Source organism: Lucilia cuprina, chromosome 6 (assembly GCF_022045245.1).
Source record: "Lucilia cuprina isolate Lc7/37 chromosome 6, ASM2204524v1, whole genome shotgun sequence".
Taxonomy (NCBI): Eukaryota; Metazoa; Arthropoda; class Insecta; order Diptera; family Calliphoridae; genus Lucilia; species Lucilia cuprina.
The window spans coordinates 30,508,012-30,523,579 of NC_060954.1; the positions used below are offsets into that span (position 1 = coordinate 30,508,012).

The window sequence follows — 15,568 nt, forward strand, 5'->3', positions numbered from 1 at the left end:
CATTAGATTATTATATTTTTTCCCAACGAAAGACTGCCAATTAAAGAAATTTGGTTTTTTTAATGTCTCATTTGCTTACATTCTGTCACAAACCTAACCAGCGCTCATCTACCTGTTATTTATTTGTTGTACAGATAAATTCAATCAGCTGATTGCTGTTAATATTTTTTATGTGGCAATTCATTAAGTTTTTGTAAAAAAATTATATATACTGGCAGACGGATGATAATGAATTTTTCAAAAAATTCCGGTTTAGGATCTGAATTGGACGCCATTGCCCTTTTTACACCAAATTTATGTACAACAATTATTAAACCAAATTTACGTTCAGGCATACAAAAAACTACTGATCCGATTTTCATAAAAACTATTATAATTAATGTTGTGGAATGAACAGTGCGAAACATTACATCTTCGTATATGTATTTAATAATAAATATATATGAGACTCTTTTTGCGCTTCCACTACATAACTACTAAACCGATTTACATAAAATTCGGCATAGTAATAGGTGTAAATTCTGAAGTTAAAAAATACTCTATATTATTTTGATTGGATGCCACGCATATTTCTATTTCTATTTATATAACTCTTTAAAAATTTACTTTAAATAACTCTCAATTCGAGAAAACAATAAAGAAATATAAATTTATTTTAAATCGTGATAACAATAAAAATCTAAATCTATCTATTCGGTTGCCATTTTTTAAATGCAGCTCAAATCTAATATATATAGGAAGACCTCTCAAATGATGCGTATAAAGCATTGTTCATATAAAATTTGGATGAATTCATCTTTCGATATATTTTTATACTTTTAGAAAAATTCTGCACAACTTTTTCTGTATGTAGCGCCGTATTTATTGCAAGCTTTTCGAATTAAATAATGATTTTGAATAACTCCAGCACATATTTTCCATTTACCATTAACAAATTCTGAAATTTTTTTTAATTGTAGGAATATTTGGATATTTTAATAAGTAAGTAAATTTTTTTGGTATGTTTTTTGTATATCTAACGATTTTTATTTCTTCGGATTTAATAAGTGGTGTCTAAATCCAGCCAAAACTTAAGTGTGGATGCATAAAAGCTAATAATAATAAAAATAATATTTTTAAACATACTTTTGTATAAATGGGTGTATTTGAGAAACAATGATGAGACAAAAATGGTGGTTTTATTTAATGAACAACTAAAAATTGTTTGTCAAATTAAAAGTTGTTTTGTTTTCTCTGTCAAAATTCAATGACTCTTCATATTTTTCTAGGACAGTAATTTTGTTCTTTTTTAGGAATTTTGAAATCTTGCAATGAGCCCAAATTTTGTCCAGAATTTTTCATAATCATTTTTGAGTTTCTTCAATTGCATGTAATTTTTCAAATAGCTTGAAATTTTGTATGGTTAATGGTACATATTTTTGTAGTTAATAAAATGCCCCGAAGCCTTCTGCCTCTTTACACCAGGGGCACTACAATTCGAAGTAAAGTGTGACCAATTTTGAACTGAAGAGTTCTTAAAACCTACTGCACGTGGAAAAATTAAAACAACTAATTTGATAGTGTCCTTAGTTTCCTACCAGCGATTGAAAATGCTAATTTCAGTATAATTTCTCGGAAAAAGTTCCTTAAATTTGTCTACAAATTAGTCGAAATTTCCTAATTTAAGCTCATTATTACTTTGTAAATTTTTAAAGAACTTTTTGGTCTATAAACTGACTTTAAGTATTAAACAAAATAACTATTAAATCTATTTAAAAAAAAGTATAGTCATTACAGATAGAAAAATATTCTTTTTAATTTTCGAAGAAACCCGGGCAACGCCGGATACACGCAGCTAGTTAAATTATATTTACTACAATTTACTAATAATTACACAACTGTGCTTTAGGTATTTTAAGGCTTTTAAGCAATAACTGTGTAACCGAACCGAAATTTAGACCCTTAATGGGTTCCTCTTCCGTTATTTTGCGATATTGAAGATATGTTAGCTGTATGTCAACCTTTTTTAAATATTAAGAGTTAAATGTAGTTTCAACTGTAAACATTTGCTGAGGAAATTTGCCTTTTTAAATATATTGTGAATGCACTTCACTTTATAACATTCAAACTCTAGCGCTTTTTTAATGTCATCAGTTGGTACATAACTTTTTTACCTCAACCATTAAATCAGTTGTTTGTTCATCTGTAGTAGTCAGTTATGAACGAAGAATACCTTGCGAAGGGCTTTGATGACATTTAATTCCATTAACCCTTTCCGTGGTTTTGCCGAATATATTCGACATTACAATAGACTATGTTTTAAGGCTTTTTTCGAGTGTAATTTTTAACTTTAGTTTTAATTTTCTTCTTTTAGATTTAACTTAAGACTTTATTATATATATATAATTGAGAATGATCTTCCATATTTTTAAAGTATTTTTAAATCAGGTTTAATGAAATTATCACTAATGCCAACTTTTGAAAAAGCGCTTTTTAACAACATATAAAAAACAGCTTCAATTAAAAAAAATAGTATAGTATTTTGCTAAATCGGACTATACGAATTTAAATTGTATTGTATTGTTATAAGTGTAAGAAGACATTCTACAAAACAATATTTATAAAAAATATTTTTAGTACTTTTTGGTGACAGTTTTTCGAATGTCGAATATATTCGACATTTAACTTTGATGTCTTATATTTCACTAGGGATAACTCTAATTCAAAAAATATTATTTTTCCCGAATTCACCATACTTAAATTATCTCAAATACAAGTTTTCAAGTTTTTTTTTTCTCGACATAAATTATTTTTGACCCTGAAAGGGTTAAAGTGATTAAGAACCAATTATAAAATTTGATCAGGTCGGATTGGAAATGTGTAGAGTTAATTTAATGAGCAAAAAATTTTCACATCATCTACATACATAACATATTATGTTCTATGGAATTAGGGAGAACATTGATAAATAGTAGGCATAAAAGAGGACCAAGGTGATTTCCTTGTGGGACTCCGGAAATAACCTTAATGTTCTTAGATTTGGAATTATTAAAGATAACACATTGTCTCCTATTAAGGAGGTTAGTTGAAAATTCTATTTTATAAAGTTTCATTATTAACAATTTGTGATCAACCTTATCGAAGGCTTTTCTAAAAACCATATATATTACATTGGTTTGATGACGTTTAACAAATCCATAATTTGTGTTGGATGTTAGTTTCATAGGATTTCTTGATGTTGAGCGACCACTGTAAAAATCGTGTTGTAAAGAAAATATTATTGATGAAATTTGTTAGAATAATAACTCAGTTATGATTTTTATACCCTTCAGCTTCGTGAGAAGTGTATATATAAGTTTGTCATTCCTATAATGTATATAATATAATTTTCCTACCCTATATATTCTGGATCCTTATAGATAGCGGAGCCATGTCCGTCTGTCTGTTGAAATCAATTTTTAGAGGTCCCCAAATATCGGAGAGATCCGAATCTTCAATAATTCTATTAGACATGCTTTCGAGAAGATCGCTATTTAAAATCAGCAAAATCGGTCTATAAATAACGGAGATATGAGCAAAAAACCTCTGAAAATTTCATCAAAAAATGTCAACAACAACACTGTATATGTGTAGATGTATTTGGTTTTATTCAGCTGTGTATTTTTTTGTATGTTTGGAATCCAAACATACAAAAAATACACAGCAAAAAATATGATTTGCATTTTTTGTTAAAATAAAATAATTTTCCAATTTGTTTTGCAAATATATTTTTTAATGAATAGAAAAAAGTATTTAAAACGTTTTCATTTATCTGAGAGTAGATTGTGAGTTATTGTACAATAATTTTTATGCGAATAATGTAAGTTTGAAATTTAACACTAACACAAATATTTTCCAAGTGCTTTTTAAAACAATTTTTTTTACGATAAACAAAAACAAAATCTACGTCTCGTCAATGTTTACCAGCAATGAATACGAAAGTGTTGTTTTACTCTTGCTTTAATACTGTTAAGAACCACAACAAACTATTGCAAGTGTCAAGCGCATATAAGTGTATAGAAAACACACTGTCTATAGCTAAGCGCATTTACAAAAACAAAAGAGTACCAAGCGCATAGGGCTTGGGCACCCTTGGGCACCTTGGCGTCATTGCGTTATTTTTGTTTTTCTGTGTTTTTCGTTATGTATGTTTAGATGTCTGTTGGTTTAGATGCCTTGTGTATTTTGTGTTTTATTTCGTTTAGCGTTGTTGTTCTTTTTGTTTTGCTTTTGATGTAATAATAATGTAGTCGGGAACAAATTTAAAATTTATAAAAGATGTTTAAAATACACTATGGTGAAGGGTATATAAGATTCGGCACAGCCGAATATAGCACTCTTACTTGTTTCAAATAATTTAGGACTAAGTTTTGCTAAATTATTTGAACGAAACTGTTTTCGAGATATAGACAAAAATTTAATAAACTTTGGAGAAATATTATATCTTTTATCCTCTCAAAATGCTCTGTATTGTTTTTTTTTTTAGAAATGTCACTAAAACCGACTTGTTCCAACTATTTATAATCACAATGTTAGTTTTTGTGAGAGCGATTTAAAATACGTCTAACTACATGATCAAAAACAATTATTAGTGTGATGATGATGTGTAACAGACAAAAATATTTGTCCTAAGTATACCAATCGGCTCATAATTATGTTAAATGTACCTTTATCTCGAAGTATTGTGAGAGAAGTAAGTTCTCAAAAGTGTGTTGAATTTACTTACACACAACACGTCTGTGAAGAGAAGGAAATGTTGTAAGACAATGTCATAGTCTAATTTTTTTATATTCTTTTCTTTTCTACCTTCTATTGCTAATATATATCATGTAAAAATATTTTTCCGTGAGCATAAGTAATTTAATAAGGTCCCAGAATATCCTTTTGTGGATCTATGACCAATATTTCGATGTGTTACAAAATGAATGACGAAAATAATATACCCCCAATAATAATTGTAATGATTATTTAATTCTCCGATAGAAAATTAGTTATTATTTATTGATTACGATTACCTCACTAAAGTTGGTGTATAATTACCAACTTTAGTGAGGTTCGGTCTATATTTGACCCTAACACCCGTATAAATACCCCATCAGAAAATGACTAGCTTAAGAATACGAGTACAACGATGAAATTCAGCATCAAAGAATAAACAAGAAGTGAAACGCTGTCATTTTTTACAACAAAAACATTACGTTCTTCTCACAAACGAGAGCTATGTAAATCCAACACATATTTAAAAATTTTATTCTCTCTCCAAACTTCAATACTTTTTCGCGAAAATTTGAGGATAATAGCACTTTGAAATATTTTTTATTACTTAACATTATGTTTTATAATTTTTTGCACAATTTAAACACTTTTAATAGCTCGAAAATAATATATTTTTTACAAACGAAAAAAAATATTTTTTATTTTTTGACATTGAATTTTTGGTGGTTGAAATTAAAACTAAAAAAACAATGTTGTTAATTTTCGTTTGGTAAACGAAAAAGATATTTCAAATAAATAATTTATTTTTTCAATATTTTAGATTAAAAAACAAATAGACGTGTTTATAAAATGTTTTTAGATAAAATATGTGGAAAATATCCTAAGAAACCTTTCAAAGTATAAATTGAAATGTAATATTTTTTTCAATATTTTTCAATACGATTTTTTGCAACTATGTTGACTTGAGAATTCTACTAATACATTCTTAGAGTTAGGTACCGGATGACAGTAGACAGTAGATACTTTTGATAACAGTTTCATTTATTTTTTGTTCAGCATAAACAAGTTTTGAAGATAATTTACCTTATTACTTATTTCCTTACCCATATAACACAGTTTTTATTGTTTTTTGGGCATTTTTACACAATTAAATAGCCCAAAATAGTTTTATTTTTAAAATTTTTGACAATTCATTTTTGAGGAATTTTAATAAAACTAAAAAAATGAAGTTGTAAATTTTGGTATTGAAAATGGGAAATAAATATAAAATAAACATACTGTTTTGCAAATATGGGAATAAACAAATTGAAAAATCTTTTTATTAAATGTTTATAGATCAAATGTGCAAATAAAAGTACGTTTAATGCAATTTTGTAGGATTGGAACCAGTGGTGAATGTGGTTGGAGCTACAATACTTATACAGAAATTCTACCAATACATTCTTAGAGTTAGGTGCCGAATGACATCTCCTTTAGGTACCAACTGACAAGCCCCAATTTTATTATATTCTTTGGTGGGTATTAATTTTAATTAATCCCTGATTTTTATGGTTATTTTTATCGAAGAAAATAAAAACAAAATTTAATTAGAAATTGAAAATAATAGTAATTTAAACAATAATTTTATATTTTATTAAAAATAATCAAAATGTTTTCATGTCATACTGAAGTATTTCCACAATATTTTAAATTTAATATTAAGTAATTAGTACTAACTCAATATCGAGTCTGATAAAGCATTAAAAAAATTCCGTACTAATTTTGTAATTTCAGTGGAAGACACCAAAATATATCAGGCCAAATTACAGCAGTGTTTAGATTTGAACTCTGATGATAATGTCGATATGAATATAGCAAAATCTTATGGCGATTTTGGGCATGGATCTGATCCAAATATATTAACAACTTCGGATGTAATACGCGCACAAAAGGGTTTGCCACCGCAAATGTATGATGCTTTTGTTCTTTATGCTGATGCTGATTTGAATTATGCATCTGAAATGCTTACAAAGTTAGAAGATAATCCCCAATACAATTTTAAGGTACATTTAAATTAAACAAATATGAAATTTTAATGGAATTATTAAAATTATTTGCTGTTGATTCGAAACATACAAAAATAAAAATGTTACCTAATTATTAAATGACAGTTGACTAAAGTAACGATAAAAAGTAATGATAAATTGGAATACATGAAAACTATATAAAATACAATAATTTATATTATTATATTAACTATTACCATTTTATGATTTTTTACAGCTTTGCATGAAGGATCGTGATTTATTAGGTGGAGTTCAATTCGAGCATGTTGCATTAACCCAATTAATCGAAGAACGATGTAAGCATTTGATTGTTATTTTAACAGAAGAATTCTTAAAGAGCCCTGAAAATAAGTTTCTAGTAAACTATACACAAGCACTGCAAATCCGTAAGTTAATTTCAAAATTTTCATAATATATTGTTATTTTAGAAAATTAAGACATAAAAATATAGAGCGCTTTTCATAAGAAAGACGTAATTGAAAAAACAAGAAATTATTGTTGACTTAAAAATTATTAAAATCATTACTTCCTAAGATCTTTTTCAGTACATCCAAGTAAATTCTACTTCTTTCGGATTGTGTCATGTTTTGGTCAGATATTCATATTAAAATCCATACATAATTATACAATTCACCATAAATCTAATTAATAAACGATTAAATTTTGGGTCACTTTCCAAAATTCACGAATTTAAACCAAATATTACAGTTGGTGTAAATTGCTAGTCCTATATGCAGAAAAAAAGTAAAAAAAAATGCTGTTTACAATGCTAGCAACCAATTCTTTTTAAAACTCGCGATTATCTTGCGGTCACAATATCTCTATTTCATTTTGTACACATTCTTTCTAATTTTCTAATAGTTTTTGAAATTAATATAAAATAAACGTCAACAAATTTTTCATAATTGAAAGTTAAGTTCAAGTATGTGCAACTTTTTCACAGTGCGTCCCCGGACATAACTTCCCTCACGAACATTGCTTACACAATTCTTCGGAATTTAGTTCAGAATTTAGTTTTTGGACATCGGAAGATAAGAACATATAACATTTCCTATAAACAATATAATATTTTCCTATAAAACTTATTTATGAAATAGTAGAATAATTGAAATATAATACTTATAAATGTATAACTATTTTTTATTTTAATAGAACACAAAACACGTAAAATTGTGCCATTACTATATGATGAAAGTGTTGATATTCCAAGAACATTAAAAATATACACTCTTTTGCGGTACAACTCCGGCACATCAAGTTTATTTAATTTTTGGTCAAAGTTGGCAAATTCTATACAAAATGTGAATATGACTGCAGACATTTCAACGATTTCAAAATCGAATTCTAAAAATGAAACAAACAGGCAAGTACATCATGTTATATAATTATTTATTTCAATTTTTTACTGTTTGGCTTATTAAATCCCTATCACGAATCTCAGAGATTTTTCTGGATTAAAATATATTAAAGAATATATTAAAATATATTCTTTAAGATCAAATTATGTTGAAAATTAGGATTTTTGTTAATAAAAAAAACTTAGTTGTGCTGAATTTTATACAGAACAAAATTTTCAGCATAAAAATTGTTACCTGCTTTCATTGATAAGTTAATAATAAATTCCTAAATGGTATGAATTTGTTTAATTTGTATTTTTTAAATTATTTTAAATTTATGTTTCTATTTGTTAAAAAATCTTTAAAATTTTTTTGAAAAGTTTTTAATTTTTAAATTAAAGATCGATGAAATATGCGCGTAATTGGCAATATTTTTTGAAGAATAAATGTTTAACTTGGTTTGATGATGTTTTTTGTTTTCCAACATTTCGCGATTCAAGAATACCAATAATTATATGCGTTACAAACATCAACTCAAATTCAATATAATCTCCCAACTGAAGTGGTGTAGGGTATAAATATAATTTTTAGATGTATACTGTAGATTTTAATGTAGATTTTCACTTAAATTACACAAAATTTAATAATTAAACACAATGTAGAAATACGAGTCGAATGTGAAGGTAGTATTAAATGTTATAAATATGATGCTAAGAAAACAATATATTAAGAAATGTGACAATAAAATAAATTATCTAATATTTTTCTTGAAGGAGTAGAGATTTCATTGCAGACCAGCATAACTGACACAGAAATTCAAATAGAACCTCTTCTGAAAATCACATTAATGCTCATATTTGTATAGGTATATACATAAACATGTTTTGATGATGTTTATTTAAGATACGACTTATTCAAATATATAAGCTCCTTTTTAGACAGTTATTTTAAGATACCTTGGATGTATTTTAGTATTTTTTATTTTATACTTATAACTTTTATATAAGTTTGAATTCCTTTCTTTATTTTTAATAATATATATTCATCTGATACATCATGATACCAAAAAACGCACATACACTCTAACATCGTTTTTGCGTATTTATTTTATGCGAATTTGAATAAGTGCGGTTTTGAAATTCTAAAAAAAAAATTGTCAACATACATACATCAAAAAAAACTTATCTGCAAAGTATTCTTCAAATCATTTGTACATGAAGAAATAATATTTTTTATTTTAAAATTTTTTTTGCAAATTTTCTTCATTTTTGGAATTTGTATTTCAATGGTTTGAGTAAAAAATTAAATTTTTGATTTTTTTATGTGCGCTTTTTTATAAAAACTCCAATTAATATATTTTGTGCGAATTTAAATTCACATGAGGTTTTAGTTTATATATATGAGTAATTATCAATTTTTTTGAAATTGAATTAAATAAACAAAACTCATATACACAAGACTTTACGTGTAAAGTCGTTGTGGCTGGGTTGACAATCCTTGGTCGTTGTTCGTTGAACTCCGAGTCGTTCCGGTGCGAAGAACCGATTGTCGTGGAGACTCAGCCGTTGGATGCGGCTCGCCTACTGGGTTTAGATCTAACGGAGTTGGATAACCAGAGCGAAGAAAATGAAGAAGAGTAGGGAATAATTTGTAACTATATATACGTGTAATTTCAGGTGTCGCTGCTACAACAACAATACAAGACTTTCGGCATATAAAACTCTAGGACTTCATTTCTAAACTTAATCGGTTTTGGAAGTTTACAAATTAAAAAAAGCGTGTGTGTATGTTTTCGTCTCATGTGAAACCCAGACATCTGAGAATGCTGATCCACAGGATTTTTATATAACTGGGTATCGCTTTTTAATTTTCACCGGGGCAATTAAGTTGTGTACTAGTGCCAGCAACCACCATACACGTTTGACACCGAATTTGATTGTCTCTGGGTCTTGTGGTTTCTTCATAGAAGTCCAAATACGAGAAGGGATACTACCATATCGAACTTCGATACCCCTTCCGATTCCATACTGAAGATTCTTGAGAGTTGTCCGAACAGTGAAATTTAAGTTGCTGGTGATTTTAATGTTCATAACTTCTCATGGCTTCACCATTAATGTCACACAATTCCAGAATGCGAATATAAGTGAATCAACCAACACATATCTCATGTGTTGAAGGGCACCAACATAATAACCTCGATCTTTTCCTTACTACACACTACGACGATGTTCTTGCGCCATTCGGATCACAAATTCCGCCTCCTTTTCGCTCTCGGAACTTCGCAACGTTTCACAACCAGCTACGAAACGGTTAATTATTCTCTACGAATTGGAAACTTTGTTTCCTAGACAATAATGTCAACGCCATGGCGAAAATTGTTGAAAATATAATTATGCTGAGATTGAAAACATGCCTTCCTCCAAAAAACTCGTCGTTCAGAAGTGCAATCAGATCCAGAGAAGAAGCTTTCAGAATTCGGCGCAATAAAAAACGCCTAAACTGATACGCTGCGCAAAAAGGCGATGTCTTCATGTGCCAGACTACTTAGATTCGAAAAAGTTCTATAGGAGCTGCGACTACGTTCTTGCTGCTTCTAGAGGCAACAAAACCTTTTTTGTTCATAAAAAGTGTAAAGGATAATGCTAGTTCTTCAATTCCGTTGTTTTCAGGGATGACCAAACATACACCGTCCCGGTCGATAAAGCTAACCTTAGCTATTCGCAAATAGTTCTTACCGGTAAGCGATCAACCACTGCATTTGTTGCATTTACCTTTATTTTCCATTTGTCAGCCACTTACAAAAGCTTACAAAAGCGGTATCCGTAAATCTAGATGTGTGAATCAGTGCGGTCGTTGGCATATCTGCTGTATATAAAATGTATAGGAACAGGCCTAGAATACTTCCCTGGGTTACTCCAGCAGATATTTTTCGACGTGAAGATTTGATCTTTAGATCTGATTTGAAAAGTTCTTTCATATATATAATTTTTAAGCAGTTTGTGAACATTCGCAGGTAGTAATGTGTTAATTTTGTTAATTAGTCCATCGTGCCAGACTTCATCGAAAGCTTGAGAAATATCTATGAATAATGCTGAGTAATATTGCTTGCTCTCGAAGGTCTTCCGAATAAGAGTAGTTATTCGATGTACCTGTTCGATAGTGCTGTGCTTTCTTCTGAAACCAAACTGATGCTCAGGAATAATACAATCAAGCACTAACTTTTCAAAAAGTTTTGAGAACAGGCTAATGAGACGGTATGATGTCACTTGAGTAAAATCTTTTCCCGGTTTTGGTATCATAACAATTTCGGATACTTGCCATGAGGTAAGGAAAGTGCTGAGCTGGGCAGGTTACTTATCATCGTAGTAGTAATTTTATCTATACCAGGTAATTTTCCTGTCTTTTGACCTTTGATTGTCATCTTCACGGTAGAGAACCGGAATTTTAATAGGCGTGGAACCACATTATTTATAATGTTAGCATTAATAGAAGAATCTGTATCATTTTCAGTAAACACATTCTCCAAGTGATTGTCGAATGCTTCAAGTTTTTCTGACGTATTTGACCATTCTGGAGGCGTATGGGTGACTCATATGCAATAGTGCATTGCATATGTTTAACAGCTTTCCAGAGGCTATATTCTGTTTTCTTAGTAGGGAATAAGTTTTTGAGATAATTTCTCAGATTAGATTCCTTATTATTTTTAAAGGCGATGTAAAGTCTTCTTTGACACTGATTAAGTTTAACCTTTATTTGCTATTGACGTCTGAGTGTTCTCTTTTCTTTAATTAAAGACTCAATGTTTCTAGGACATTTCGAATTTTTGTAGTACCCCTAGGTGACTAGGGGTGTAGAAACTTTGACAGCATCTTGTAAGATATCCGTAAATATATCGACAGCGGATTGCATTTCATGGTAATTTTTCAGGCGAGAACCCCAAAATGTATGTTTTGCATTATAATCACCAGCTGCTATGAATCTTGGTCCAAGAGTTTTAAAGTAATCGAGAAACTGCTCTTGATTAATATTATACCTAGGAGGATAATATACTGAAAATATTGTAACTCTGCTATCAGGTATATTTATAGAGGTGGCCTGGATATGGTCATTTTTGAATTCTGACATAGGAAAATGTCTAATAATTTTTCTCACTAAAATGGCTGTTTCACCACAAGCTCTGCCACTTGGATGTTTTGTATCGTAAGTGTAGTATCCGTTAATTCTGAAACATGGTTTGAATTAGATTCTCAATAGAGTTTTGAGAATTTGTTTCGGATGCGGGTACACCCTTTTTTAATGCATGTGCATATGAAAATAACGTGGTATTATTTTCATTATTTGTTTGCAAGTTTTCATTATTTTTATTTGTAAGATTTCTATATTGGGCACTAGAAGTTTGTTTTGCATTAATTTGGGTTTTTGCCGTATGGGCATACGATTTATTTTGATTACTTTTATTTGTGATACTTCTATATTGAGCACTAGAAGTATTAGGAAGGCTTGGGAAGTTAGAAGCTTTATATTAAGCATATAAAGATCTGCCTGCTTTATTTGATTGTGTATATATACTGGACATCCGCGATAGTTAGCAGTGTGATTTTGACCACAGTTACTCATTTTCTTTTATTGTTATCTGTTTTTGGGTGGGGACAATCTGAGCTTTTATGAATGTCTCCGCATATCACACAAACAGATGGAAATTTACAGAAAGTTCTGGCGTGACCAAACTCTTAGAAATTGAGGATTGCCTCGACGTTTAATGGGTTTCTCCTATCTTTAACTATATATGGGATGAGTATCACCCTTATCCTTCAATTGTGAAGAGTTAAAAGTAATTTCAACTCTAAACATTGGTTGAGAAATTTTGTCCTTGTTAAATATATTGTGAATGGACCTTAGTTCATAACCTTCAGTCTCAGTTGGTAGAGAACTGTCTACACCTTTGATAACTACTGCCAAACCCTTTGCACTTTTTAGTTGATATGTGAAATAATTTCTTTTCTCAGAATCGAAACTATCAACTATTGTTCTAAAAGCCTTTTCTGAATAAGTCTGTATTTTGGTTTCCTGAATGTTTCCTTTGCGTAGGGAGACTACGTGGAAATTTTCTTTGCCTACAAGTTGGGACAACTTATTAACCAATAGATTTGTGGTAGATTCGCGCAAATAGAGCGGCTTGTGGTCTTTTAGAGACATGGATGGTAATTTTTCACTATCTATTGGCGCACTTTAGAAAGAAGATCTCTCGTTTGTTGTTGTTTCAGAATCTGTTGTTTGTATATTTATTTTTTCTTTTGCGCTATTATCTACACAATTGTTTTGTTTTGTCGCACTTGAAAGAGGAGATCTCTCGTTTGTTCTTGTTCTTACACTTAAATAATTTTTCGATTTTTTGGATCATAATTATTATTGTTGTATGGAGAGAACATAACAAAGTATGCATTTTTTCCATTGCTACTGAGCCTCCTTTCACTTATTGGAGAGTTAGAGAAACTCATGCACAATAACACAAACACTACACTTTATTTAAGGTTTTGTTATTATTTTTTTGTTTTTTTTTATACTTTTTGTTTTGCTACAATTTGTTATTGTTAATAATTGCATTAACAAAAACGACAATTTAAATGTATGTATTTAAATATTAAAAATATATATAAATATGTATTTAATTAGCGTCCATTCGCTGTTACTTATCTTTTTATATATTTGAATTAAAAATTTATGTTCACAATGTTATTTTTTCCACACGTCTATCCACAATGAGATCAAATATGTAAAGATTTTTTTATTGTAAAAGCGTACCAAAGTATAGCAAAATTTTTAAATTTTCTCTAGCTTTTTAAAAGACTGTGTCGTTTTTAAAAATTGTAGAGAAGTACATATATATTAAAAAAAAAATATTTTTTAACTCTTCTACAGTTTTAACACTTCTACAGCTTTATGCCAGCAGAACATGAAGAGTTCTAAAATATTCGGAAGTATTTTTATAAAAATATGTAAGAGCATTTTTTAGATCTTTTGAGCCTGATAGAATAATATATAAATAACACAAAATATTTTACAACTCTTCCTGGTCATCTGGCATAGTAGGTTTGTGTCTAATTTTAAGTGTCGGACGGTGTAATAATTATTAGTGATGTAAATGTAAATTTTTTATATTTATAAGAAGATCTACATGGACAACCATTTGAGAACCGTTGGTGTAGTTTGAGAAATAGAATTACATATTTTGTTGTTCAGTAAAAATTGTGCTAAAAAAAATTAGAAAATAACAAATAAAAATTTAAAAAATTTGAAAATTTGGTTAATACTTTTGTTTATTTTCTTTTTCATAGAATTTCAACTGCAAATATACATACATCGAATAAGATAGATTCCCAGTTAATTAATTTGCCGAGCCCACCTACCGAAATTCCTAGCATAAGCATTATACCACCTGACGATAATGAAAAACCTATGAAAGAAGATCGGAAACTTAAGCATTTCACAATGAGATCTCCTAGAAATAAAGTTCCTCTTAATGATGGCGCCGTATTGCGCAATGCTCACTCTACCGGCCAATTGAATATGTCAACGACTTCAATATGCAGCGAAACAAAGAAAAAAAAGAAGTGGTCCAGTAAAATTTTGAAAAAGGTTTTCAGTCGTAGCAGCTCTAAACTACAGGAAGCTTAAAGCATATGCATTGTTTATATACATATACAAACATAAATATATTTAAAATTTTTAAAATTATCTATGAATTTAACTGTATCTTTTTTGTGTTTTAAACCTTATGTGTTAAGTAGTTATTTGTTTTATTTTGTTTGTCACATTTTCATAAAGCTTATTTTCTTACTATTATGTTAATGATTGAATATATTTCCTTTATAATATTTGTTTATCCAATTAAAATAAATTGTTTTTTTTATACTTTTAAAGATATTAAATTATTATATATCGGCCCATTACGCTTTTCGCAATATTTTTGAAATTGTAATAGGTAGGAAGGTATGAACCTTTTATGAAAGTTTTTAGAATAGCGCTAATATTGGCGTAATTATTTTGTTAAAATTTCAACTCCTTCATCATACCGATTTTGTTCGACATTTTTGTATACGACTTTAGTATACTATTCTACAGGAAAAATTAAGATATAAACTGAATTTGACAGAATTTAGATGCACAGTGTTGCCAAAACCTAATTGGGAAAAAATGCTAGAAAGTGCTAAAAATAATGAAAAATGGTAGAAAAATGGGCTTAGTAAATATTGTTTTTTTTCTTTTTTTTATTTATAATGGGACGTGTTTAACAAAAATTTTAATTTTATATACAGATTTATTTATTTATCCATTACAATACAATTACAAATTATACTCAACCCAATTTACCGAGCAGGGTAAATTAAGATCAGAATCTTGGGTAGGAATTGAACCAACCACCCCCAGACTGACTAGCACCCTACAATATAT

General features: G+C 29.1%; 1 protein-coding gene across 4 annotated transcripts in view; it reads left to right on the top strand.

Moving 5' to 3' along the window:
* The window catches only part of LOC111686209 (myeloid differentiation primary response protein MyD88), a 44,448-nt gene extending 29,444 nt beyond the window's left edge, over positions 1-15,004 (top strand). For all 4 annotated transcript variants that reach the window (XM_023448549.2, XM_023448550.2, XM_046954808.1 and 1 more), the window contains exons 3-6: positions 6,508-6,776; positions 6,997-7,165; positions 7,932-8,142; positions 14,452-15,004. In XM_023448549.2, coding sequence (XP_023304317.2) covers positions 6,508-6,776; positions 6,997-7,165; positions 7,932-8,142; positions 14,452-14,791 — 989 coding nt within the window. In that variant the 3' untranslated portion in view covers positions 14,792-15,004. The remainder of the gene's footprint in view (positions 1-6,507; positions 6,777-6,996; positions 7,166-7,931; positions 8,143-14,451) is intronic.
* Positions 15,005-15,568: the final 564 nt, after the last annotated feature.